Source organism: Takifugu rubripes, chromosome 15, assembly GCF_901000725.2.
Source record: "Takifugu rubripes chromosome 15, fTakRub1.2, whole genome shotgun sequence".
Classification (NCBI taxonomy): Eukaryota; Metazoa; Chordata; class Actinopteri; order Tetraodontiformes; family Tetraodontidae; genus Takifugu; species Takifugu rubripes.
The window spans coordinates 16,235,126-16,260,125 of NC_042299.1; the positions used below are offsets into that span (position 1 = coordinate 16,235,126).

The 25,000-nt window shown below is 47.0% G+C and overlaps 2 protein-coding genes across 11 annotated transcripts in view; both read left to right on the forward strand.

Annotated features, from left to right (window-relative positions):
• LOC101061693 (relaxin family peptide receptor 2) overlaps positions 1 to 6,252 on the forward strand; it is a 12,365-nt gene extending 6,113 nt beyond the window's left edge. The window contains exons 7-20 of one of the 2 annotated variants that reach the window (XM_029848002.1): positions 437 to 508; positions 762 to 833; positions 943 to 1,017; positions 1,108 to 1,179; positions 1,289 to 1,360; positions 1,821 to 1,895; positions 2,189 to 2,260; positions 2,351 to 2,422; positions 2,495 to 2,724; positions 2,881 to 3,026; positions 3,300 to 3,395; positions 3,769 to 3,937; positions 4,059 to 4,277; positions 4,411 to 6,252. In XM_029848002.1, the coding sequence (XP_029703862.1) occupies positions 437 to 508; positions 762 to 833; positions 943 to 1,017; positions 1,108 to 1,179; positions 1,289 to 1,360; positions 1,821 to 1,895; positions 2,189 to 2,260; positions 2,351 to 2,422; positions 2,495 to 2,724; positions 2,881 to 3,026; positions 3,300 to 3,395; positions 3,769 to 3,937; positions 4,059 to 4,277; positions 4,411 to 4,676 (1,708 nt within the window). In that variant the 3' untranslated portion in view covers positions 4,677 to 6,252. The remainder of the gene's footprint in view (positions 1 to 436; positions 509 to 761; positions 834 to 942; positions 1,018 to 1,107; positions 1,180 to 1,288; positions 1,361 to 1,820; positions 1,896 to 2,188; positions 2,261 to 2,350; positions 2,423 to 2,494; positions 2,725 to 2,880; positions 3,027 to 3,299; positions 3,396 to 3,768; positions 3,938 to 4,058; positions 4,278 to 4,410) is intronic. The other variant, XM_029848003.1, reaches the window with a different exon arrangement.
• A 136-nt stretch (positions 6,253 to 6,388) lies between these two features.
• Positions 6,389 to 25,000, forward strand: part of LOC101072372 (protein furry homolog) — a 38,935-nt gene continuing 20,323 nt past the window's right edge. For 5 of the 9 annotated variants that reach the window (XR_003890927.1, XM_029847993.1, XM_029847996.1 and 2 more), the window contains exons 1-17: positions 9,316 to 10,317; positions 17,490 to 17,683; positions 17,929 to 17,982; positions 18,062 to 18,201; positions 18,458 to 18,548; positions 18,667 to 18,746; positions 18,870 to 18,950; positions 21,311 to 21,479; positions 21,716 to 21,808; positions 22,027 to 22,125; positions 22,729 to 22,830; positions 23,388 to 23,491; positions 23,646 to 23,754; positions 24,176 to 24,262; positions 24,431 to 24,602; positions 24,673 to 24,805; positions 24,890 to 24,997. Coding sequence is in view for 8 of the 9 variants with exons in the window: in XM_029847993.1 (XP_029703853.1) it covers positions 10,071 to 10,317; positions 17,490 to 17,683; positions 17,929 to 17,982; positions 18,062 to 18,201; positions 18,458 to 18,548; positions 18,667 to 18,746; positions 18,870 to 18,950; positions 21,311 to 21,479; positions 21,716 to 21,808; positions 22,027 to 22,125; positions 22,729 to 22,830; positions 23,388 to 23,491; positions 23,646 to 23,754; positions 24,176 to 24,262; positions 24,431 to 24,602; positions 24,673 to 24,805; positions 24,890 to 24,997 (2,063 nt within the window). In the remaining variant the exon portion in view is untranslated. Of the gene's footprint in view, positions 6,517 to 9,315; positions 10,318 to 15,758; positions 16,815 to 17,489; positions 17,684 to 17,928; positions 17,983 to 18,061; positions 18,202 to 18,457; positions 18,549 to 18,666; positions 18,747 to 18,869; positions 18,951 to 21,310; positions 21,480 to 21,715; positions 21,809 to 22,026; positions 22,126 to 22,728; positions 22,831 to 23,387; positions 23,492 to 23,645; positions 23,755 to 24,175; positions 24,263 to 24,430; positions 24,603 to 24,672; positions 24,806 to 24,889; positions 24,998 to 25,000 lie in introns of those variants that run through there. The other 4 variants (XM_029847994.1, XM_029847997.1, XM_029847999.1 and 1 more) reach the window with 3 other exon arrangements.

Here is a 25,000-nt window from a genome sequence, read left to right on the forward strand (position 1 = left end):
CCTCCATGTTCCGTCACATGCTCAGCAGCAGGGACCTCATGACCCCCCACCAGCTTCTGGCCTCCTGCTCATCATTTTGCTTTTCTTTCCCACTCTGGGAATTCTCACACGTCTTCCTCTAGTTCCAGCGCCCTCATTTCCATCCTCGTGCTGAAGAGCTCTGATACTCTGAGGCGGGTCTCACGCCTTCATATCTGCTCGCTTCACACACCCTCCACACGCCAGCTTGGGCATGCAGCACTTCCCAAATCATCCAGATTCACATTTGATTCAAAAATCATAGAACAGTAAAATGCCTGAAACATCAACTGATTAATAAACTTTACCTTGAAAAGAGATCTTTGTAGAAGATCTTTAGATCTTTGTAGAAGATCTTTAGATCTTTGTAGAAGATCTAAAGATCTTTATTCAACCAGCTGTTTTTAATGTATTTGAGGTTTCTTAGTCAGAACCTAATATCCAGCCTCAGTCCTGGTGTGTTCATGGATCTTCATCAGCTACAGTGGCTGTGAGTCACACACACACACTCACACACCCTCACATACACACCCTCTCACACACACACACACACACTTTGTATTTCTAAATGTTGGTCTGTGATCTCTAAGGTCCAGATTGTGTCACAGAAATGTTCTTTTCTCATCATCACAACCCTCAGATGTTGGAGGAAACAGCTCTTCCATAAGCTCCAAATATATGTTGAGATCTTTTTGAGCGTCTAGTTTAGTAAAACTGTTCTGATTTCTTCCTTTCTGTGCCAGCGTGTTGGACCACAACCCTCTGAGGATTCTGTCCCAGGACACTTTCATTGGGCTCCAGTCTCTGAAATATCTGTGAGTCAAGTTGTGTTCTGTTATATATATATATCCAGCAGATATATATATATACAGTATATATATATATATATTCTGATGGTCTCCACACCTGGTGTGTGTTCCTCAGGTCCCTGGTGGACACCTCCCTGCAGCAGCTTCCTCATCACAGCTTCTGTCAGCACATGCCGGGCCTGGACTGGCTGTGAGTCTGCTCTGGACGGACCTGTGGGGGGGCTGCTTCACACTAATCTGTGTAAATATTTCCCACTTTCCGCCCTCTTTTTTCCCTCAGAGATCTCGAAGGGAACCAAATCCAAACTCTCAACTACTCGATTTTGAAGACGTGCGGCGAGCTTGAAGCTCTGTAAGCGTTCTTTCATCTTTCATCTTTCACCCTGTGCTTCAAAGCAACATATTTATTTGACCCCCCCTCAACACCAATTCACAGACTGTTTTGGATCTCCTGTCTTCAGATTACTGATGGACAACAGGATCCAGCGAATTCCCGACAACACTTTCCACTCCCTCTGGAAACTGGCTGAACTGTGAGTAAGAGCCAGTGATGCTTCTGATCTCTAGTCCTGATAATCAGATGGTTACTAGTACCCAGCAATAAGTAACAAATCAGACAAGTGATGAAAGGCTTGGGCAGGGAGAGACGACCCGTTCTCAGGTCCTGTCAGTGACATCAAGGGAAGCGTGGAGGTCCGTTTGGTGTCCATCTGAGATAAGGGTTCCACGCTCCGCTCGTGTCTGAAGCTGCTTATTTTGTGCGACCCATTCTTAGAACTGGCAACCGTGTGTCGATTGTCCCTCATCGTAGAAAAAGGTGCTCAAAACTTGGCGGAGTATCAAATATCCAGAACACGTAGAGACAGAGGACATTACAGACAAGGCACACTCTCCATACACCATCTGCTGTCTCTTCCTGCCCCCCCAGCTGGGGTAAATGTGAAATGTCTGCTCAGTCTTTACATCCACGCTTTCCTCTTTTCTGCTGTCCAGGAATCTGTCCAGCAACCGGATAAAGGAGCTGCCAAGAAGCACCTTTCAAACCCTCTCCAAGTCGCTGCTCAAGCTGTGAGTGAAGGAAAGGTGCAAGTGTGGTGTTTCTTGTGCTGAAACCTTGGACTCCAGCAGATTTCGGCATTTTTCCGGGTCTCTGGAGCCCGTCCGGTGCAGAGATGCAATCATCAGAGGGAGGCGGCGATTATGTTTTCATAATTCATGCTGAGCTCATTCCACCTTCCAGGGGAAGCACAACTCTCCAGCCACAAACCTTCTTTGGCAGAAGAAACGAATCAAGTGTTCCATCAAGGGGAGGGGGGTCATGTGACACAAGTATGGATTCTTCTGTTTGTTTCTTTCTGCAGGAACATCTCATACAACCCTCTTCTCCGCATTCACCCCGGCCACTTCGACCACCTGATTCAGCTGCAATCTCTGTGAGGATCCTGATGCACACACGTTTAATTCATTTACAATTAATTTAATTTCTAAATGAGTCTCGCTCTGATGGTCTCTCCTCCCTGCAGGGCTCTGGAGGGGATAGAAATCCCTGAAATTGAAACAAAGATGTTCCTGCCCATGAAGAACCTCTCCCACATGTATGCACACCTTTGAGGAGTACCTGGCACGTGTCGTTCCACCACCGTCTTCTTCCTCTGTTCTTCTTCCAGCTATTTCAAGACATTCCAGTACTGCTCTTACGCGCCCCACGTCCGTTCCTGTAAGCCCAATACGGATGGGATTTCTTCCTTTGAGGACCTGTTGGCTAACGTGGTGCTGCGAGTGTCCGTCTGGGTCATTGCCTTCATCACGTGCTTTGGTAACCTCCTGGTCATCGGCATGAGGTCACTGATCCGAGCGGAGAACAACCAGCATGCTGCTTGCATCAAAGTCCTGTGCTGTGAGTGACACTCTCCCTCAGGGTTCCGGTTCGGGTTCGGGAATAAAAGAGGTAGATGCAGGCCGGGAGGATTAAAGCCGGACTTGCATCCGTACCCAGAATGCTGGGATGGATGGTTTAGCTGTTCAAAATGTCGGCTCCTCTGTTTTCGTGCAGGTGCAGACTGCCTCATGGGGGTCTACCTTTTCTTCCTTGGAGTTTCTGATGTGAAATTCCGAGGAGAGTACAACCGAAACGCCCTGCTCTGGATGGAGAGTGTGGAGTGTCGAACCATCGGATTCCTGGCCATGCTGTCCTCAGAAGTAATTTAAGGGAGTACATGTGTCTCAACAGGAGCAGAAGGCACCACTCAGACGTTTCTGCTGCACTGCCTGTAGCTCATGAATCACAATGAAACAGCAACTCTGTGAAATCTAGTTTAAGGGTGAAATAGCCTGTTTGTGCTTTGGGTTCCATGAGGATGAGGATGATAGGAGGTTTTGCCTCGGTTGGGTTGTTTTCCGTACGTTTTGTAATGATGGAAGCCTTCCAGTTGACAGTGATTCTCTACTCTTTTCCCCAAACAAAAACCCCAGGTGTCTGTTCTGCTCCTGACCTACCTGACCTTGGAGAAGTTCCTCGTCATTGTGTTTCCCTTCAGCAATTTGCGCCCCAGCAAACCTCTGACTGGGGTACTTGCCCCACATCTTACAAATAAATAGCATCATCCGATCACTTATCTTGCTTATTAAATGGCCATGTGGTGTAAAATGTTGAAGCTGACCCTCACACTATGGTATTCTATTCTATAGATTCTATAGATTCTCTTTACAGCTGGAAAAAAGCTTGCCCGTGTTGCATCTGGCATCTGTTTGATGACTGACTTTCTTTGTTAGCGTTAAAAGTCTGGCAGCTACATTATAGATCACACTCACGACGCTGCTGAGGCGCAGTGAGAGATGGAGAGAGGCTGAATGAATACTGACGTCAACAGGAGGTGGCGGAATTCCATCTCCATCAGCAGAACTCTGCTGACTATGTGTCTCTTTGACACCCCCCCACAAGGTGGTCCTGGCCTCCATCTGGCTACTAGGCGTCGTGATTGCGGCCGTGCCCCTAATGAACGAGGATGTGTTTGGGAACTATTATGGACGTAATGGGGTCTGCTTTCCCCTTCACTCTGACAGGCAGGAGAAACCTACTGCCAAAGGATATTCCACAGGCATTTTCCTGGGTAAATTCCAAAGCAAACTCCCCCAACAGCTCATTTCCTTGCTATTGATGTTGCCATTATTGCACACAAACACAAACTGTGTGTTTGAGTTCAATCTACTTAACAGCATGTGTCTCTTTAGGTCTGAACCTGGTGGCATTCCTGATCATCGTCTTCTCCTACTCCAGCATGTTCTACTCCATCTATAAGACCGGGATTAATGCGACGGATGTGAGGAGCAGGCTGCACAGAGATGTGGCTGTGGCCAATCGCTTTTTCTTCATAGTGTTCTCTGATGCCCTCTGCTGGATTCCCATATTTTTAGTGAAGATCCTGTCCCTCCTGGAGGTGGAGATACCAGGTAGGGCATCTCTGGTCTGTGTGTTAATGTTTTAAATGACAGAGTTAATAATGGAGCAGTGATGTGGTTTTCTGAACTCCTAATTTATGGAACAGGATGAATAAAAAAGGACAACTCTCCTTCTTTACTGTAGACACCATCTCCAGCTGGGTAGTCATCTTCATCCTTCCCATCAACAGTGCCTTGAACCCCATACTCTACACCTTGACCACAAGCTTTTTCAGAGAGCAGGTGGAGGTCTCACTCTGCCGCTGGCAGAGACGACACATGTTGAAGAAAGACCACAAAAGCCTCACCTCGTCCACCATCCTCATGGAGACCCCACAGATTTCCTGCTACCATCTCTCGTCCTACCTCCAGCGCGTATCACTGAAAGATGCAGATCCCCGCTATGCCTGAAGGGGGCAGGAACCTTTTCTGGACTAAACTGACTGGTGGCTGAGGACTGGTTACTAGTTAAATCTACAAGTGTGGTAGTTAGGGTTAGGGTTAGTGACAATGACCGAGCTGTTTCATCATGGCTTTGCAGGACACGTGCAGCACTTTCTCTTTGACTGTAGCCTTGGCACAGCCGTGAGAAGCAACCTTACCTAGTTTTACCTATAGCTATAGCTTTGACAGTGTTGGATGTACAGTAACTGCAGCCAAGGCAACATTCCACCAGTGTCACAAATTAGCCTTTAAACCAAAAGTCCACAATAGAAGCATTACGTTCAATTACCTGCTAAAATGAGTTTTGGATTTAGAAATGTGGATGGCTCCATCTTCCTCTTGGTTAGGGTGTAAATGCCCAAAATGCTGCTCCCAGTTATGATCTAATGACGCTGGTGTGGAACTGGAGGGTCTGCTGGGAGACTAATGTTTGTTAAAGTGACGCTACAATGATGGTTTAATATTATTGTTTGATCAAAGTTGTTGATTATCTGCATGTGCAACAGGATCGCATCCTCCAGGTCCAGTGATCATCCTTATAGTAAATGCTACATCAGCATGTCTGAGCTCAATATTCCTGCAGAAAAAGACTCATTGCACTGAAACAGGCAGCAGCTTCCTGCCTTCCTTGGCTCCAAGTGTCTGACACGGTCTATAAATGTTTAAAGAAGTAGGTCAGGTTGATGGTGCTAAGGAAGAATATTTTAAAAAAATATTTTCTTCAGGAAGTTTAAATTGACTTCATTCAATCAATACTGTTCAAGCCATTTCTGTTATTTTCCCATAATGATTGTTCAGTCTCAGTTCGTATTATACTAATTAATTATGTCGTCAGTGGAGTATTGCGTTAAGTGACATCAATACAGTAGATGACTGTTGCTATTTAGATGCTTTAACCTGTACATATTTCAGATAAGTGAACACTCTTTGATGAAGTAAAGACACGTCCAGTTATGCTCTTCAGCTCTTCTTCTGTATCATTTGGTACGGGAGCATTTCTGTGTCTCTGTTTGTTGTTGTTGTTGTCAGTTCCGTGGATTTTGTGTATTGGTTTTACTATGGCTCCTAGGCTGAAAAAATAAGAATTAAAAAAGAAAGCACACTAGTAATACTTTATTGAGAGAACTTGCACCGTTTTGAAGTGTAACTATTAAACCAGAGCATTAAAAACAAACCCAAAAAATGAGGCTCTATAGAATGTTCTCGTCCCTATATTTCCCTTGAAATATCGTATGGTGTATTAACAACTATGTTAAATTAATTCCTATCAGATCTCACAAGCTCACGATACATAAATGCAGTAATAGATGTCAAATACTTCGCGTATGTTCCATTCAAGTCTTGTAGAACACCACCAATGTGTCAAATGCTGCATAGATCTATACATTTTAATTGGCCTTTTTTAAACGCTGGCGTCAAAGCGAGGAGTACTGTGTGATTGGGCATAATACTACTAGTAAAATATTAACATTAATTATTAAGATAATCCAAATGACTGGTGTTCAGCCCCCCTGCAGGGCTCAGCATCCTTTCGTGGCAGGTGTCCTGTCCTTGGACTAAGCGACGCCCTTGACGACCGCTTGATGGACACCACCGAGAACCAATGAGCGACGGTTATTTCGCCAGCTTCCAGCAGTCCTGTTTCCTGATTGGTTGCGAGGGGCGGGGCCTGTCATCCCGAGACGAAGCGCTGTCAGCCGAGGCGGCACGAGGAGGAGAGACGAGGCGCATCGATGAAAACAAGCCTTTAAACCACACAAAGAAAGGAGCCGATGGTCCTGCCGGTGTGAAGGTCGACGCAGCAAAGGTAACACCGCCTAAAGCTTCGCTCCTGTTGTGCTTGTGGATGTTTAATGACCGTGATGACACAAAGCCACCGAGCGGTGACTCGATACAGCGGCAGCATCGATGCAACTGCTGCGGGGGCTCGAATTAGCCTGGTGGCTACCGAGTTAGCTGCAGGGATAGCTGATTATGGGCTCAATATCCACAATGAAAACCAAAATGTGGCGAGCTGGACACACGCTTCTTGAGAATAATAATGGTAGAAATAACTGTGACCGGTTGTGAGAGGGGTTAGCCGAAGAACCGTCTTTTATATTGGCAGCTGCCGTTGATAAATACACATCAATGATGACGTTATAACATGCTAAACCCTCTGTTAGCTACCAGCTGGGTAGCTGCTGTCATTAACACAAAGCACAATTGCTACGTGCTAACGAGTCCGTCTCCGTAAGTGGAGCACAAGCCATGAAGCCTCCCCGTACGTGCGCGGATGTGCCTTGAGCCACCCAGGATGCGCCTCTTCCTGCCTCCCGGTGTCCTCCAGCGAGGATGCTCGGAGCTCAGCTTGAACATTGAGGGTTGGAATGCCGGCCTTCCAACAGGGATGAGTTGCTCCCACACACGGGTTCAGAGGCCAACTCAGTAAGACCGAGGACCTCTATTTCAGGCAGGAGATTTTGTCTGCCTTCTTTTGGTCGGGGGTGTTTAAGCATCAATATGTTCGGCCAAGAACAGCGTAAATGATAAGATGGGACAGGTGGAAGGAGCAGAAAGGGGCCGTGTCTTTAGTAGCAGGCTGATTCTTTTCAGGAATCTTCCTTTTCCTTTAAATCCAGACCCTCAGCAACCTCTTCCGGTCCCGTTGGGTCACATTGTAAACATGAGCTGCCCTGGGCTCTTGGTCCTTAATCACGAGAGAAATGGAAAGTTTTACGTTGCTGTAATGGAGAGAATTAAGCGAGAATTCAGGAAAACTGCATTGGAAAAAATAGATTTTCTAAACATTAGTCATCTTTTGTGTTGGTTGGACCTACAAAGTTCTAATGTGATGCATGAAATAGCATACTACCCTAACCCTGACCCTGACCCTAACCCTAACCCTAACCCTGACCCTAACCCTGACCCTGACCCTGACCCTGACCCTAACCCTAACCCTGACCCTAACCCTGACCCTGACCCTGACCCTAACCCTGACCCTGACCCTGACCCTGACCCTAACCCTAACCCTGACCCTGACCCTGACCCGACCCCGACCCCGACCCTGACCCTAACCCTGACCCTGACTCTAACCCTGACCCTCTAACCCTGACCCTGACCCAACCCTGACCCTAACCCTGACCCTGACCTAACCCTGACCCTAACCCTGACCCTAACCCTAACCCTGACCCTCTAACCCTGACCCTAACCCTAACCCTGACCCTCTAACCCTGACCCTGACCCTGACCCAACCCTGACCCGTCTGTCAGAGATAAAGAGTCCAACATTCCTGACTAAGGTGTGCGGTGTGTAAGGTATTCCCTGTGTTTGCTGATAGCAGCTAGCATGGCGCCACCAACACCAACACCAGAGACGGGTCCATGCGTCCTGAGGACAGCAGACACGTCTCAGAGGGACAAAACAGCTTCTGGAGCTGAAACTAAACACAACATGGCAAAGAATCGTCCCCTGAGCCGGAGTGAAAGCTAACGATAACTACAGGGCAGAACCCTGAAGGTTGTGTGTGTGTGTGTGTGTGTGTGTGTGTGTGTCTGTGTGTGTGTGTGTGTGTGTGTGTGTGTGTGTGTGTGTGTGTGGGGGTTCAACATGTTTGCATGGAGACGCAGGCAGAGTGTGGAGATGGTAATGTTGTCCAGGAAGCCACCCTCACCATGCAGCCGATGAAGATGATGATGACGATGACGATGATGACGGTGATGATTATGATGACGATGATGATGATGATGAAGATGATGATGACGATGATGATGATGACGATGATGACGATGATGATGATGATGACGATGAAGATGATGATGATGAAGATGATGAAGATGATGACGATTATGATGATGAAGATGACGACGATGACGATGAAGATGATGACGATGATGATGACGGTGATGATGATGATGATGATGATGACGGTGATGATGATGATGAAGATGATGAAGATGATGACGATTATGATGATGAAGATGACGACAATGAAGATGATGACGATGAAGATGACGATGAAGATGATGATGATGAAGATGATGATGAAGATGACGATGAAGATGATGACGATGATGATGACGATGAAGATGACGATGATGAAGATGATGACGATGAAGATGATGATGAAGATGATGAAGATGACGATGATGATGTAATCAAGGTTATTTTATTATTTTATGCACCTGCCTTGTCTCTCTGGAGTATGAGCACTTTTCCTGTTGTCTTTGGTCAGGGCCAGATGTTGTCCTCCTGCACGTGTGTGTGTGTGTGTGTGTGTGTGTGTGTGTGTGTGTGTGTGTGTCACGGTCAGGGGTTCAACTTCCTGCAGCTTCTTCTTTTAGCCAGTCTTTCCTAACGTCCCCCCTCCAAGCGGCGCGTCAGCGCCCCTGTGGTGAGCTTCTAAAGAGGATGTGAGTGTTGTGTTGTTGCTCCGCCCACACACACTCCTGGGCGAGGCGCTCGTGCAGCTGATGTCATGGCGATGAAGACATCAACAGCAAGTCACCTGAGGGCAGGTGTCTCGTGAGACGCCTGTTGAGAGAGAAAGGTGTGGAATGGGTGCACTGTTGCGTCACACACGGAAACTTGTGTGAAACCAGCAGCACGGCCACGTTAGAGGGGCCATCGTGGTCATTTATAGAATCACTGATCCATGAGCCACTTCAGGATCCATGAGCCACTTCAGGATCCATGAGCCACTTCAGGGGCCCCCTCCAGCCAAAGCCTGGAGGGGCTGAGGAGTGCTCCTGTGTGTCGGGGTGTGTCGGCAGCTGTAACCCTACACCATGAACACGTGGAGCCTGCTGGAACTGGCCAAACAGCCTCGACCAGTGAGAGGCTGCCGCTCTCTCCCTCCGTCCATGTGCTGGACCGTCCTGTCATGTCCCCACCGGCTGAGACAGAAAGGCTCCTTTCTTGGTCCTAACCTACAGAGTGGTGACGACAGAGTGCTTTAGTTTCCAGAGATAAAGAAGGCAGCGTCAGAGAGAGCTCGAGAGAACCACCCAAACTTCCCAAACCACCCAATCAAGCTGTGCTGCTTGAGCTGAACCCCTCCCTTGTTCACCACCTGAGAGCAGAGACAGAGCGGCGCTTCAGAGGAGCCACAGTCAACAGGTGAGCACAGGAACGGGGAAATAGGGCCAAACAGGAAGAAGCCTTTGTGTTGGACCCAGACCACTGAGAGCAGGGCTCTGGAGGGGACGCTGTTTACCTGTGAGGGCGACGCCATGAGCTCACACACTCCGCATTCAGTGAAGCCCACGTAAAGAGGAGGGAGAAACCGGAGACAGCATGGGGCTAAGGAGACCAGGAAAATGAAAGCAAAGGAGAACATTTGATGAGGAAAAGGGTTGGGAAGAGCAATTACCTGGTGGAGTCATGTCCCAAGAGGATGTGAGGAACACTACCGCTCTTGTGGCTGACAGTAGGGCTTCATCTGAGGGCAGTGGCCCCTCAGCGACCCAGGGCCACCACCAGGACCTGGAGAAGCAGAGCCATGGCCAGGATGGAATAGTTCTGGAGCGCATTGCCTCTCTGCCAGTGGACATGTTTGAGCCCAGTGACTTCACTGGGAGATTTTCAAAGATCCAGTCCAGGTCCAGGAAGAGGTCAAGAATCCCGGGAGGTAGGCGCTGAACACATGTTTTATTAAAGTGAACACAACAAGGAGCAAATCCAGGCTAGTATTAGGCTAGCATTAGGCTAGCATTAGGCTAGCATTAGGCTAGCATTAGGTACGGATGCTGTGGAACAGCTGCACACATGGCTGCAGATTTACATCCCTCCAGTTTTAATTGACAAAAAGCTAAAAGGGATTTTAGTGACATAAATTTTGATTTAGTTCAGCAGGACATGAGCATAAGCATTAAAAGATAAGCTACGATAAAGGATAAAGATTTCGAGTCACAACAGGAACATCCTCCTTTAGGGGGGATGCATGGTTGCTCTGTAACGTAGCATCATGAAAGAGATGGTTGAGGGTTGTTTCTGTGTGTTCCTGGAGAACCTCAACCAGCCCAGCCGTTTGTTAGCATAGATTTGTTAGCATAGATTTGTTAGCATAGATTTGTTAGCATAGATTTGTTAGCATAGATAATGACGCGACTACAACAACTACAACTACTGCAGGTCGCCAACATCACACCAGATTAGGAAAGAAGTGACGTGTGTGTTAGCAGTAACTGTGACACAATCAGGATGAAGCCCCCCCCCCCCGGCTGTTTCCTGTCCCGTTGGACTGCACTTCAGCAGAAAGGGAAACGGAGAATGTGAAGCAGTGCTCGTGTAATTGTGCACCACCTGTGCAAACATGCCTTGAAAGACAACAACAAGGATGTGATAAAGGCGCACAAATATCACAGAGGCAGAAGTGGCTGAATTTATGCGGTGCACTGTTGAGCACCGTGGAGACAGGAAGGCGTGGCTGAACCCTGACCCTAACCCTGACCCTAACCCTGACCCTGACCCTAACCCTGACCCTAACCCTAACCCTGACCCTGACCCTGACCCTAACCCTAACCCTGACCCTGACCCTGACCCTAACCCAAACCCTGACCCTGACCCTGACCCTAACCCTGACCCTGACCCTGACCCTGACCCTGACCCTGACTCTGACCCTGACCCTGACCCTGACCCTGACTCTGACCCTGACCCTGACCCTGACCCTGACCCTGACCCTGACTCTGACCCTGACCCTGACCCTGACCCTGACCCTAACCCTAACCCTGACTCTGACCCTGACCCTGACCCTGACCCTGACTCTGACTCTGACCCTGACCCTGACCCTGACCCTGACCCTGACCCTGACTCTGACTCTGACTCTGACCCTGACCCTAACCCTAACCCTGACTCTGACCCTAACCCTGACCCTGACCCTGACCCTGACCCTAAAGCTGCTCCTTTGACAGCTGCAGGCATCCAATCACACGCTTTTTCTGTTGGGTCTCATTTTCAGCAGAAATTAATAAAAACAGCGACGTTTTACAGCTTTGTTGTGGGGATTTAGTGATTTAAAATAATCTGAAATAAAATCCAGGTTCTACTGGTGCTAATGGCAACGATGAGACTTTTGAAACCGGAACGTGAGGAGTGAGTGTGTGTGTGTGCGTGTGTGTAGATGAGACAGGACCTGAGTTTGACAACAACACTAATAGGAAGCAGCAGGACGTGAGCGCTAATGAGGGAGACGCAGCATTAAGCTATTTCCTGGAGAGATTAAGTGGAGCAAATAGCTGGGGACACTTGATCAACCCAGAACATCTTCCCAGCACACATAGCAACACACTTTTTAAAAACATGTAGCCACCAAAAGTGTGTAGAAGATCCTTCATGGAGCCAGTTGCTACATGTTTCAGTGCAGGAAGCAGATTGTATGCGTCAGGGTCAGGGTTAGGGTCAGGGTTAGGGTCAGGGTCAGGGTTAGGGTCAGGGTCAGGGTTAGGGTCAGGGTTAGGGTTAGGGTCAGGGTTAGGGTTAGGGTTAGGGTTAGGGTTAGGGTCAGGGTTAGGGTTAGGGTCAGGGTTAGGGTCAGGGTCAGGGTCAGGGTTAGGGTCAGGGTCAGGGTTAGGGTTAGGGTCAGGGTTAGGGTTAGGGTCAGGGTTAGGGTCAGGGTCAGGGTCAGGGTTAGGGTCAGGGTTAGGGTCAGGGTCAGGGTTAGGGTTAGGTTAGGGTCAGGGTCAGGGTCAGTGTTAGGGTCAGGGTTAGGGTCAGGGTTAGGTCAGGGTCAGTGTTAGGGTCAGGGTTAGGGTCAGGGTTAGGTTAGGGTCAGGGTCAGTGTTAGGGTCAGGGTTAGGGTCAGGGTTAGGTTAGGGTCAGGGTTAGGGTCAGGGTTAGGGTCAGGGTCAGGGTCAGGGTTAGGTTAGGGTCAGGGTCAGGGTCAGTGTTAGGGTCAGGGTTAGGTTAGGGTTAGGGTTAGGGTCAGGGTCAGGGTCAGTGTTAGGGTCAGGGTCAGGGTCAGGGTTAGGGTCAGGGTGAGGGTCAGGGTTAGGTCAGGGTCAGGGTCAGGGTTAGGTTAGGGTCAGTGTTAGGGTCAGGGTTAGGGTCAGGGTCAGTGTTAGGGTCAGGGTCAGGGTTAGGGTCAGTGTTAGGGTCAGGGTCAGGGTCAGGGTCAGTGTTAGGGTCAGGGTCAGGGTCAGGGTCAGTGTTAGGGTCAGGGTCAGGGTCAGGGTCAGGGTCAGGGTTAGGGTCAGGGTCAGGGTCAGTCCTGTCCATGTCCTGCGCATGTGTCTATGCATATGTGAATCTACACGTGTGACCGTGTATGTGTGTGTGGAGGAGTTCCGCTCCAACAGCTGGCGTGCCCAGGCCCCTGCTCAGAATGTGAGGAATCCTCAGAGCTCCAGAAGGGTGTGAGTGTGTGTCTGTGCGTGTCTTTTATTTTCCCAGTGGAACAAGCATGTCAGCTCCTGTTCCATGTGTTAGATCTGAAATGTACTGAGAACTAGCTGCTGAATCCAGGTCTACAAGTATTCAGGCACCACTCAGGTTAGCATGAGCAGACCTTCTCAGCGTAGCAGGTATGAAGCTAACACCTCATGTCTCTGCATCTTTCTGTGCACACAGTTGTTAGATGTCCGTGTAGACTCTCAATCATCCAGGTCATCGTATCCAAGGTAGTTTTCTCTGTCAACTGGACTGGGTTTCTTCTCTTGAAGACGTTTCGCCTTCTATCCAGAAGGCTTCTTCAGTTCTGAAATCGCTGGGGAGAGAGCTTGAAAACACAGCCCCTGTGGACCATCTGCATGCTAATGATCTGGGTGGTCACCTGAGAGTCGTTAGCAGGGTCGTTGGTCGGGTCGTTCACCTAGTTTCTGTTGAGGTGTCTCCCCTTTGTCTGCTGGATCACATGGTGGTGGGTCACTGGGTCTCCTGGAATGGTGTGAACGTTTGTTCTGGATAGAAGGCGAAATGTCTTCAAGAGAAGAAACCCAGTCCAGTTGACATAGAAAACTACCTTGGACACACAGTTGTTGTTTGACTGAAAGGCGTAAAGGAGTAGAAAAGGATTTCAGGCCAGGACGGGCCTGCCGTGTTCCGCTGAGATTACCCTATAATTGTCGTTAATGTGAACCAGGCCATCACGCACTTGGTCCCTCATGTTGTCTGCCACCGACCTTCCTCATTCTTTCTGGACTGAATCTCTTCTCTTTCCCTCATCCATTCACTTTTCCTGCAGCATTACCTAACCCTAACCCTTCCCCCACCCCTGACCCTAACCCTGACCCTGACCCTGACCCTGACCCTGACCCTGACCCTGACCCTGACCCTGACCCTGTGGGTCTCCAGTAGCAACAATAATAATCCCATGTGTCTCCAGTAGCAACAGTAATAATCCCGTGTGTATCCAGTAGCAACAATAATAATCCTGTGGGTCTCCAGTAGCAACAGTAATAATCCTGTGGGTCTCCAGTAGCAACAGTAATAATCCCATGTGTATCCAGTAGCAACAGTAATAATCCCATGTGTCTCCAGTAGCAACAATAATAATCCTGTGGGTCTCCAGTAGCAACAGTAATAATCCCATGTGTATCCAGTAGCAACAGTAATAATCCCGTGTGTCTCCAGTAGCAACAATAATAATCCTGTGGGTCTCCAGTAGCAACAATAATAATCCCATGTGTCTCCAGTAGCAACAGTAATAATCCCGTGTGTATCCAGTAGCAACAGTAATAATCCTGTGTGTCTCCAGTAGCAACAATAATAATCCCGTGTGTATCCAGTAGCAACAGTAATAATCCTGTGTGTCTCCAGTAGCAACAATAATAATCCTGTGGGTCTCCAGTAGCAACAATAATAATCCTGTGGGTCTCCAGTAGCAACAGTAATAATCCCGTGTGTATCCAGTAGCAACAGTAATAATCCTGTGTGTCTCCAGTAGCAACAATAATAATCCTGTGGGTCTCCAGTAGCAACAATAATAATCCTGTGGGTCTCCAGTAGCAACAGTAATAATCCCGTGTGTATCCAGTAGCAACAATAATAATCCCGTGTGTATCCAGTAGCAACAATAATAATCCTGTGGGTCTCCAGTAGCAACAGTAATAATCCTGTGGGTCTCCAGTAGCAACAATAATAATCCTGTGTGTCTCCAGTAGCAACAATAATAATCCTGTGGGTCTCCAGTAGCAACAATAATAATCCTGTGGGTCTCCAGTAGCAACAATAATAATCCCATGTGTCTCCAGTAGCAACAGTAATAATCCTGTGGGTCTCCAGTAGCAACAATAATAATCCCGTATGTCTCCAGTAGCAACAGTAATAATCCTGTGGGTCTCCAGTAGCAACAGTAATAATCCTGTATGTCTCCAGTAGCAACAATAATAATCCCGTGTGTATCCAGTAGCAACAGTAATAATCCTGTATGTCTCCAGTAGCAACAATAATAATCCTGTGTGTCTCCAGTAGCAACAATAATAATCCTGTGGGTCTCCAGTAGCAACAGTAATAATCCTGTGGGTCTCCAGTAGCAACAATAATAATCCCGTGTGTCTCCAGTAGCAACAGTAATAATCCTGTGGGTCTCCAGTAGCAACAATAATAATCCTGTGGGTCTCCAGTAGCAACAGTAATAATCCTGTGGGTCTCCAGTAGCAACAATAATAATCCCGTGTGTCTCCAGTAGCAACAGTAATAATCCTGTGGGTCTCCAGTAGCAACAATAATAATCCCATGTGTCTCCAGTAGCAACAGTAATAATCCTGTGGGTCTCCAGTAGCAACAATAATAATCCCATGTGTCTCCAGTAGCAACAATAATAATCCTGTGGGTCTCCAGTAGCAACAGTAATAATCCTGTGGGTCTCCAGTAGCAACAATAATAATCCCGTGTGTCTCCAGTAGCAACAATAATAATCCCGTGTGTCTCCAGTAGCAACAATAATAATCCCGTGTGTCTCCAGTAGCAACAATAATAATCCCGTGTGTATCCAGTAGCAACAATAATAATCCCGTGTGTCTCCAGTAGCAACAATAATAATCCTGTGGGTCTCCAGTAGCAACAGTAATAATCCTGTATGTCTCCAGTAGCAACAGTAATAATCCTGTGGGTCTCCAGTAGCAACAATAATAATCCCGTGTGTCTCCAGTAGCAACAGTAATAATCCTGTGTGTCTCCAGTCGCAACAATAATAATCCTGCTCACACCCACCAACATCTGGGAGGCTCTGAGAGCTGAACAGGGACCGGGAGCATTGAGGCAGCGCAGTGTTGTTGTTGTGGCCACACACACACACACATATACACACACATGCACACACACACACGTATACACACACACACTCACACACACACACGTATACACACACACACACGTATACACACACACTCACACACAATTTAATTGCAAGTTTTCATCTCACTAGCAGAGTATCTTTAACAGATTAGCACAGCCTCGTGCACTATTTTTGTGTACGTGCGTCTGAGACGGGGTCAGTGGGAGTGGTGGTATCTGACAGTGACCTCCAGTACTCTATATATAGCCCCCCCTCCCCCCCGCTCCGCACGGGCAGTGTTAAGATTCCAACTCAAGTCATATGGTCAAATCTCCACAAGGAATAAGCTAAACTACAGCCAGACAACAAGTGTCTCTGGGGAAGCCGTTAGCAACAATGGAGGGACTCCAAGGTCAGGAGCGGAGGAGCCATGACTGGCCCAATGCACGTCGACACCGATACGGCTCCTAGGTTCCTGGGCCCAGATCCTGACAGAGCAGAACCGTGGAGAAGCTCTCCGTAGCCGTGGGTCAGCTGTGTGAAGGCTCTTCCTCTACGCTTGCAAGGCTTTCCAGCCGTTTTCCTGTGACGATGGCTCCTCTGGACGGTGGAGACACGCTGCTGCCCCGTTGGGTTTGGCTATGAGACACAGCTGTCGTGAGAGGGTTGTCATGAGGCAGCTGTCGTGCACGTTACCTGCCTGGTACCGCTGGTGAAACGCTTGGATAATCAGACCAACTAATGTCCAGCAAGGATCTCATTCTATCCTTCACCAATGGAAGCTGCATTTTCCCCACGTTCGGACAATCTGCTGCTGTTTTTGTGACTTGACCCACCTCCCGTCATTGTTTACACAATGGAGGTGCCAACTAAGTGGAGCAGGGCTAGTGTCATCAGTTTCATCAAGGGCCTAGGTAAGCCTGTGTCCCTGCACCTGCAGGTCTGCATCAGCTTCACAGGAACATGGAGACCTGTCACATCCAAGAGTTAGTGTTTACATCTGCTCGCAGGTCAGACCACATGGCCATGAAAGGTCAGTTAGTCCTGAGTTATTAGGTCAGTGGTTATCAGAGTCGGAGGATGTACGTGACATGAAAGTGTCCATTAGTAGTTACAAGGAGCATAACCTCTCGACTGAAACCCTAAAGTTGAGCTCCAGTGAAGCTCTAAAGCCTTCAAACGTGTGTGTTCCCTGTTGGTTCTTCTGTGTTCATCAATAAGAGCAGATATGTTAGTTAGGTTAGTTTAGGTTAGGGGTCAGGGTTAAGGTTAGAGTTAGGGTTAGGGGTCAGGGTTAGGGTTAGAGTTAGGGTATAGGGGTTAGAGTATAGGGGTCAGGGTTAGGGGTCAGGGTTAGGGGTCAGGGTTAGGGTTAGGGGTCAGGGTTAGAGTTAGGGTTAGGGGTTAGAGTTAGGGTCAGGGTTAGAGTTAGAGTTAGGGGTTAGAGTTAGGGTTAGGGGTTAGGGTTAGAGTTAGCCTTTAGCCAGTTAGTGTTTCTCTTTATGTAAGCTCTCCATTCTCAAAGCCCAGAAACACATTCCAATATCAGGTCTAAGTGTTTTTACTGACCTTTGCGAATTATCCACCAGCCTCTCCAGTGGGACTAAAGCCACCTGTCCCACCAGTCAGTGGAGCCTTGGGAGAGAGGAAAGGTCCCGTCATCATGGCACCCGTAAACGTGGACCCCGAGAGTAAACCGGGCGAGTTTGTCCTGAAGAGCTTGTTTGCCAACTTCACCCTGCTTTCTGAACGCAAGATTCGCATCATCATGGCGGAACCCTTGGTGAGAGACTGGGAAGGGTCATTGCTGTATGCTGTGGTTCTCCTTCAGGTTCTCCTTCAGGTTCTCCTTCAGGTTCTCCTTCAGGTTCTCCTTCAGGTTCTCTCAGGTCACAGCAAACATTCTGGCTCCTTTATCTGATTGTGCTAGTCGAAGGAGCTGGAAAGGCTCATGAAGGGCAACCTGCAATGTCAGGAAAGATGTACTAAATGACTGGTGGTTTTTTTCATCTTTTCTCCATCCAACAGGAGAAGCCACTAAACAAATCTCTGCAGAGAGGAGAGGACTCACAGTTTGACCAGGTGGGCGAGACACACCAGCACCAGCCCGTTTGTTCTTGTCACCTTGGGTTTACAGCTTTTACTGTTTCCTCCTCTCCAGCTGATCAGTTCTATGAGTTCCCTGGCAGAATACTGCCTCCCTTCCATCCTGAGGACTCTGTTCGACTGGTACAAGAGACAGAACGGCCTGGAAGACGAGTCTCACGAATATCGCCCCAGGGCCAACACCAAGTCCAAAAAGTGAGAGGACATAGGACTCAAATTTGGAAAGATGCATTTCTCCACAAGAAAACATCAAAAATCTTGACTTACCGGACCTGGAAGAAATGCAGAATAATACAGCTGAAAACATAAAATGTTTTTAATTCTCTTTGCAAGATTCTTAATGTCAAAATAATGACAGAAGGTCCCCAGCAAAACGAACCCCCATTCAAGGTTTCCAGGCTATGGTTGATGTGACTAAGGTGTCTGCTTTCTTTCTGTTTCTGGGATTTAGTGACGAGCAACAGAAGGACTACTTGTTGGAGAGGAGGGACCTGGCCATAGATTTCATCTTTTCTTTAGTGCTTATAGAGGTTCTAAAGCAGGTGGGTCATTCTGAAATGTGCTCTCAATGCTTTGTACCCTCTGGCCATGGATGGTTTTGAAACAAACTGCCCTCAAAAATATATGTAGCAAAAGTCCCAACCTTCTGTTTTCATCCAGATCCCCCTTCATCCTCTTTTGGATGGACTCATCCAGGAAGTTATAAATTTGGCCTTCAAGCACTTCAAGTACAAGGAAGGGTGAGACCGATGAGAATGACTTGATTAATGTGCTGAATCTTTTTACACGTTCATCTGCAGTTATGGCTGATGATGGTTTTCTCTATGCGTCTAATGCACCATAACCTTTGCTTGGTTTTTCAGTTATTTGGGACCCAACACAGGCAACATGCACATTGTTGCTGACCTGTATGCTGAAGTTGTTGGAGTGGTAGCTCAGTCCAGGTATCTTTCCTGCCTACGCACATTAATGTCTGTATGTCTGGGTTAGGGTTAGGGTTAGGGTTAATAGGGTTAGGGTTAGGGTTAATAGGGTTAGGGTTAGAGGGTTAGGGTTAATAGGGTTAATAGGGTTAGAGGGTTAGGGTTAATAGGGTTAATAGGGTTAGGGTTAGGGTTAATAGGGTTAGGGTTAGAGGGTTAGAGGGTTAGGGTTAATAGGGTTAGGGTTAGAGGGTTAGGGTTAATAGGGTTAATAGGGTTAGGGTTAGGGTTAATAGGGTTAGGGTTAGAGGGTTAGAGGGTTAGGGTTAATAGGGTTAGGGTTAGAGGGTTAGGGTTAATAGGGTTAGGGTTAGGGTTAGAGGGTTAGGGTTAATAGGGTTAGGGTTAGAGGGTTAGGGTTAATAGGGTTAATAGGGTTAGGGTTAGGGTTAATAGGGTTAGGGTTAGAGGGTTAGAGGGTTAGGGTTAATAGGGTTAATAGGGTTAATAGGGTTAGGGTTAGAGGGTTAGGGTTAGAGGGTTAGGGTTAGAGGGTTAGGGTTAATAGGGTTAGGGTTAGAGGGTTAGGGTTAGAGGGTTAGGGTTAGAGGGTTAGGGTTAATAGGGTTAGGGTTAGAGGGTTAGGGTTAATAGGGTTAGGGTTAGAGGGTTAGGGTTAGAGGTTAGGGTTAGAGGGTTAGGGTTAGGGTTAGGGTTAGAGGGTTAGGGTTAGAGGGTTAGGGTTAATAGGGTCAGGGTTAGAGGGTTAGGGTTAGAGGGTTAGGGTTAATAGGGTCAGGGTTAGGGTTAATAGGGTTAGGGTTAGAGGGTTAGGGTTAATAGGGTTAGGGTTAGAGGGTTAGGGTTAGAGGGTTAGGGTTAATAGTGTTAATAGGGTTAGGGTTAATAGTGTTAATAGGGTTAGGGTTAGAGGGTTAGGGTTAGGGATAATAGGGTTAGGGTTAATAGGGTCAGGGTTAGGGTTAGAGGGTTAGGGTTAATAGGGTTAGGGTTAGAGGGTTAGGGTTAATAGGGTTAGAGTTAGGGTTAGAGGGTTAGGGTTAGAGGGTTAGGGTTAATAGGGTTAGGGTTAATAGGGTTAGGGTTAGAGTGAATAGGGTCAGGGTTAGGGTTGGAGGGTTGGGGTTAGAGGGTTAGGGTTAATAGGGTTAGGGTTAGAGGGTTAGGGTTAGAGGGTTAGGGTTAATAGGGTTAGGGTTGGAGGGTTGGGGTTAGAGGGTTAGGGTTAATAGGGTTAGGGTTAGGCAGCAGGCTGACGACATCTGTTGGCATAAACTCCAGCTCCCCACAACTGCATGAGGATTGTTGCTAGCCCATGTTCATCAATTAGCTTAAAGCTATTGAGCATGTTGCTTTAACGTACTGAAAGTGATCTTATGTATGTAATTATTAAAAAGACTTGCATCCATCAATTAGCGCAGCTTTCAGTTTTGCATTTTTCTTGTTTTTTTATTGAATGTGTCGTTAATCTTTCCTTAAATACCTGTTCTCCCCACCTTCATTACAATTGCTGCAGCTCTGTTATGATGAGAAACACAAGTCTGTTATTCCCTGTGTTCTGACAGCATGTAACCCTGACCCTAACCCTAATCCTGACCCTAACCCTAATCCTGACCCTAACCCTAACCCTAATCCTGACCCTAATCCTGACCCTAACCCTAACCCTAACCCTAATCCTGACCCTAACCCTAATCCTGACCCTAACCCTGACCCTAACCCTAACCCTAACCCTAATCCTGACCCTAACCCTAATCCTGACCCTAACCCTAACCCTAATCCTGACCCTAATCATGACCCTAACCCTAATCCTGACCCTAACCCTAACCCTAACCCTAATCCTGACCCTGACCCTGACCCTGACCCTAACCCTAACTTGGTCAATCTCAAGCACACATTTACTTGCAAAGATCAGTGGAAAGAACATGCTCACACACCTGGACACGTTTCCACTGGTTTGCTCTTTCAGCTCAGTGTGTGGATTGTAGCATTTATCTGCATTCTCTTTAAAGATTAGTGGAAAACTGGTGAGTGCTGAAACTACTGAACTGCTGCAGAAAGCCACATGAAGCATGTTAAAAGCAGGCGGTCACGCACACACGTGCACACTGCCATCACATCACCCCTCCAGATGCCATTCTAAATATAGGCCTGCAGAGCGCTGCTGGTATAATCTGTCTGGACAGTGGGTGTACGTACACACACCAATGAGCACATAGGACAGGAAGGAAGAGAGGAAGAAGAGAAATGGAAATGGACCTGAATGCCACCCACCATCATGATAATGCACTAATTATCTAGATGCATCCTGATATGAAAATCATGAAGAAAACAGAGTTGTTCACCTTTTCTTTTCCCTGCAGGTTCCCAGCAGTGAGGAAGAAGTTCATCTCAGAGCTGAAGGAGCTGAGGCAGAAGGAGCAGAGCCCCTACGTCATCCAGTCCACCATCAGCCTCATCATGGGACTCAAGTTCTTCCGCATCAAAATGTACCCAGTGGAAGATTTTGAAGCTTCTTTCCAGTTTATGCAGGTAGACCACTCTGGGATCCACCTCTTACTGTTTATCTTCAGGGGCAATGAAGAATTAATGAAGAATTGATTGATCTGAATACAGATGTGTGTATTCAGACCCAACTAACTTGCCTATTGTTGTTAAATGTCCTGCTAATAATGTTCCTCTTCCCCCTGAAGGAAACGAGGGTATGAAGCATTTACACACATTTACGGCGCTGATTTGTGCTGACATCTGTGTCTTTAAACTTTTAGGAGTGTGCACAGTATTTCCTGGAAGTGAAGGATAAAGACATTAAACACTCATTAGCAGGACTATTTGTGGAAATCCTCGTACCTGTAGCTGCTGTAAGTACTTTATTGCTCAGTGCAGCTTTTTTAGCATTTGATGTTGTGAGTTGAAAGCAAAAGAGTTCAAATCTCTCACATTGCAAATGTGAGCACACATTCTGGAAAATACTAATGTATGTTGTGATATTGATCAGTCACCACATATATAACATCAATGAACTAAAAACTGAAATAAAAAGATGACACTTGTGACACATCTTGTGTTCCTCTTCCAGACTGTGAAGAATGAGGTGAATGTGCCCTGCCTACGAAACTTTGTAGACAGTTTGTATGATATCACCCTGGACCTCTCCTCCAGAAAGAAACACTCCCTGGTCAGTGTCTCCTCCCATGTTCTCCAACATGCCCATTAATCCTCTGGCATTAGCAGCAGGTGTTGAAAGCCCTTAGCCCCCTCTCTAGACACGTGAGTCTCTCTGCAGTATGAAGATGCTGTCTGGTTGTTGTAGCAACGCCAGATGGGGAATATATGCTCACAGCTTGGAAGAACCGGGTTTCATGGTCAAGTTGTGATGTCAAGTAACCAACCGGAACACCAAACTGGGAAAATAGACCCGTTTCACCACATCTGTGTATTTATCTCTGCCAATTGATAATGCATCATTTTATATTCAACAGGAATCTGAGGTTCCTCATTTTGCATCACACAGTCGTATCTGCAGACAAACCGTAGACATTCCAGCTTCATTCAACAAATTCTTTCAATCCCTTAAAAGAAGCCATGCGTTGCACCTCTATACGTGTACTTCTCCACTGACACCTCAATGAGCGCCCTGTGGGGCACCTGTGCAGCCCTGCCTTTGCCATTCTGCAGCAGGGGGTTCATGTTTGGAACTGAGGGGCACATCTGGTTTTGTCTGAACATGGTGAGAGAAAAAGCGTTTGATGATTGTGTCTCTCTGCTCCCTGTTTTTAAGGCTCTGTATCCCCTGGTGACCTGCCTGTTGTGTGTCAGTCAGAAGCAGTTCTTCCTCAGCCGCTGGCACATTTTCCTGAACAACTGTCTGTCCAATCTCAAGGTCCTTCCTTTTTCTGTCTATCTGAAACACACACGTCCAAACTAAGAACGACAGCATTAAATATGTTTGTACAGATAGTGACCTATTCACATAAAAGATAAGCAGAATAATCCATGCGCTAAACCTCAATCTAAGCAAGCAAACAACAGAGCAGCTTCTCACGCCTCCTAACCAGCACTAAAGCTGCAGGTTAGTAGCAGAGCGAGTGACTGATCATCAGAAAGCTTTCTGAGGTTTGCTAAATGGCCACATTTTACGCACAACAGCGTGAACAGAGCTGGTGTGTTGATCACCACTGGTTGTTCACAGAGATTTACTGTAGTGGCTGGTGTGTGTGTATATACGTACGGTGTAGATACGCACTGGTGTACAGTGTATGTGTGTACGGTGTATGTGTGTACGGTGTATGTGTGTACGGTGTATGTGTGTACGGTGTATGTGTGTACAGTATATGTGTGTACGGTGTATGTGTGTACGGTGTACGTGTGTACAGTATTTTAGAAGCAGTATCCCAGATGATGCACCATACCAACATTGTTGTGTGTGCATGCCTGCAGAATAAAGATCCCAAGATGGCGCGTGTGGCTTTAGAGTCACTCTATCGCCTGCTGTGGGTCTACATGATCCGAATAAAGTGTGAAAGCAACACTGCAACACAGAGGTAACAGCCACATTCCTTCTCATGGTCTAGATGAGAAGCCCCTCCTTCTCGCTACTTCTGATAGTATCATTAATTACAGGTTAATAATTAAGTCATGTCGTAAAAATCAACTGCAATTATGTGTTGACTGTATTCTCTCTGCTTCTTTCCCCAGTCGTCTGACATCTATCACCTCCACTCTGTTCCCCAAAGGGAGTCGGAGCGTTGTTCCTAGAGACATGCCTCTTAATATTTTTGTCAAGATAATCCAGTTTATTGCACAGGTGTGTGTGTGTGTGTGTGATGCCTAATTGCATGTCCTAATTTAGGCATTGGTCAGAGCTTAAAAAATGGATTTTGTTACCCGTCGGCATAGTTATTCATGAGCCGGGGAACAGTGCAGGTCACTGGTTATTTTAAAAATTCATCAGAATCCATTATTGAAATGGAACAAATTCTCATTATTGGCTCTAAAAATGATGGAACATCACATTGAAAAGGGCTCATGGCTTTTCAAGGAATGGAACAACTTCTGCATCTTATATAAATCAGGAGGACAGTTGATGTTATTAAATGAGTCCAGGACTTTAAGAACTTTTGAAGAACTTCTATACTGCAACATGTCCAATGTGTAGATTTGCCCTTGTATTGGATGTGTGTCTGCTTCTCTCTGCACTGACTGAAATGATTTGCTCCTTTGTACAGGAGAGACTGGATTTTGCCATGAAAGAGATCATATTTGATCTGCTTAGTGTTGGGAAGCCTGCTAAAGCCTTCAGCCTTAACCCCGAGGTAGGGCGCCCGCTCCAGGAACGCTACCCAATTCAGACTCATAGTGACTGAATTGTTTATTACTTTTGTTCTTTTTAAAATGCTCAACATTTTAACAACTTGCTGCCAATCTGCTGCTGCTGTGGAATCTTTATTTTTGCATCCAGTAATTTTTTCCTTCTGAACTAGCGTATGAATATAGGTCTGCGGGCTTTCCTGGTGATAGCAGATGCACTGCAGCAGAAGGATGGAGAGCCTCCGATGCCCAACACAGGAGCCACTCTACCCTCTGGAAACTCTCTGAAGAAGAAGAAAACATATCTGAGCAAAACTCTTACTGAAGAGGAAGCCAAACTGATAGGTCTGTGTGTACGTGTGCACGGATGCAAGGCTCCATTCAGTGTTGTTTCAAACGCCTTCTTTCTCCACAGGTATGTCATTGTACTACTCCCAGGTGCGAAAGTCTCTGGATAATATTTTGAGACACTTGGACAAGGAGGTGGGACGTTGCATGATGCTCACAAGCGTCCAAATGCTGAACAAAGAACCAGAGGATATGATCACGTATGTGACAAAAACAACGATTTTCTCTTCCTTCATTTTGAATGGAATTGTAAAAGCAGCTAATTGTCTTTCTTTTCTTGACAGCGGGGAAAGGAAACCTAAAATTGACCTGTTCAGGACCTGTGTGGCTGCAATTCCTCGCATCCTCCCTGATGCCATGTCTAAATCTGAGCTCATCGACCTTCTGTCCCGGTG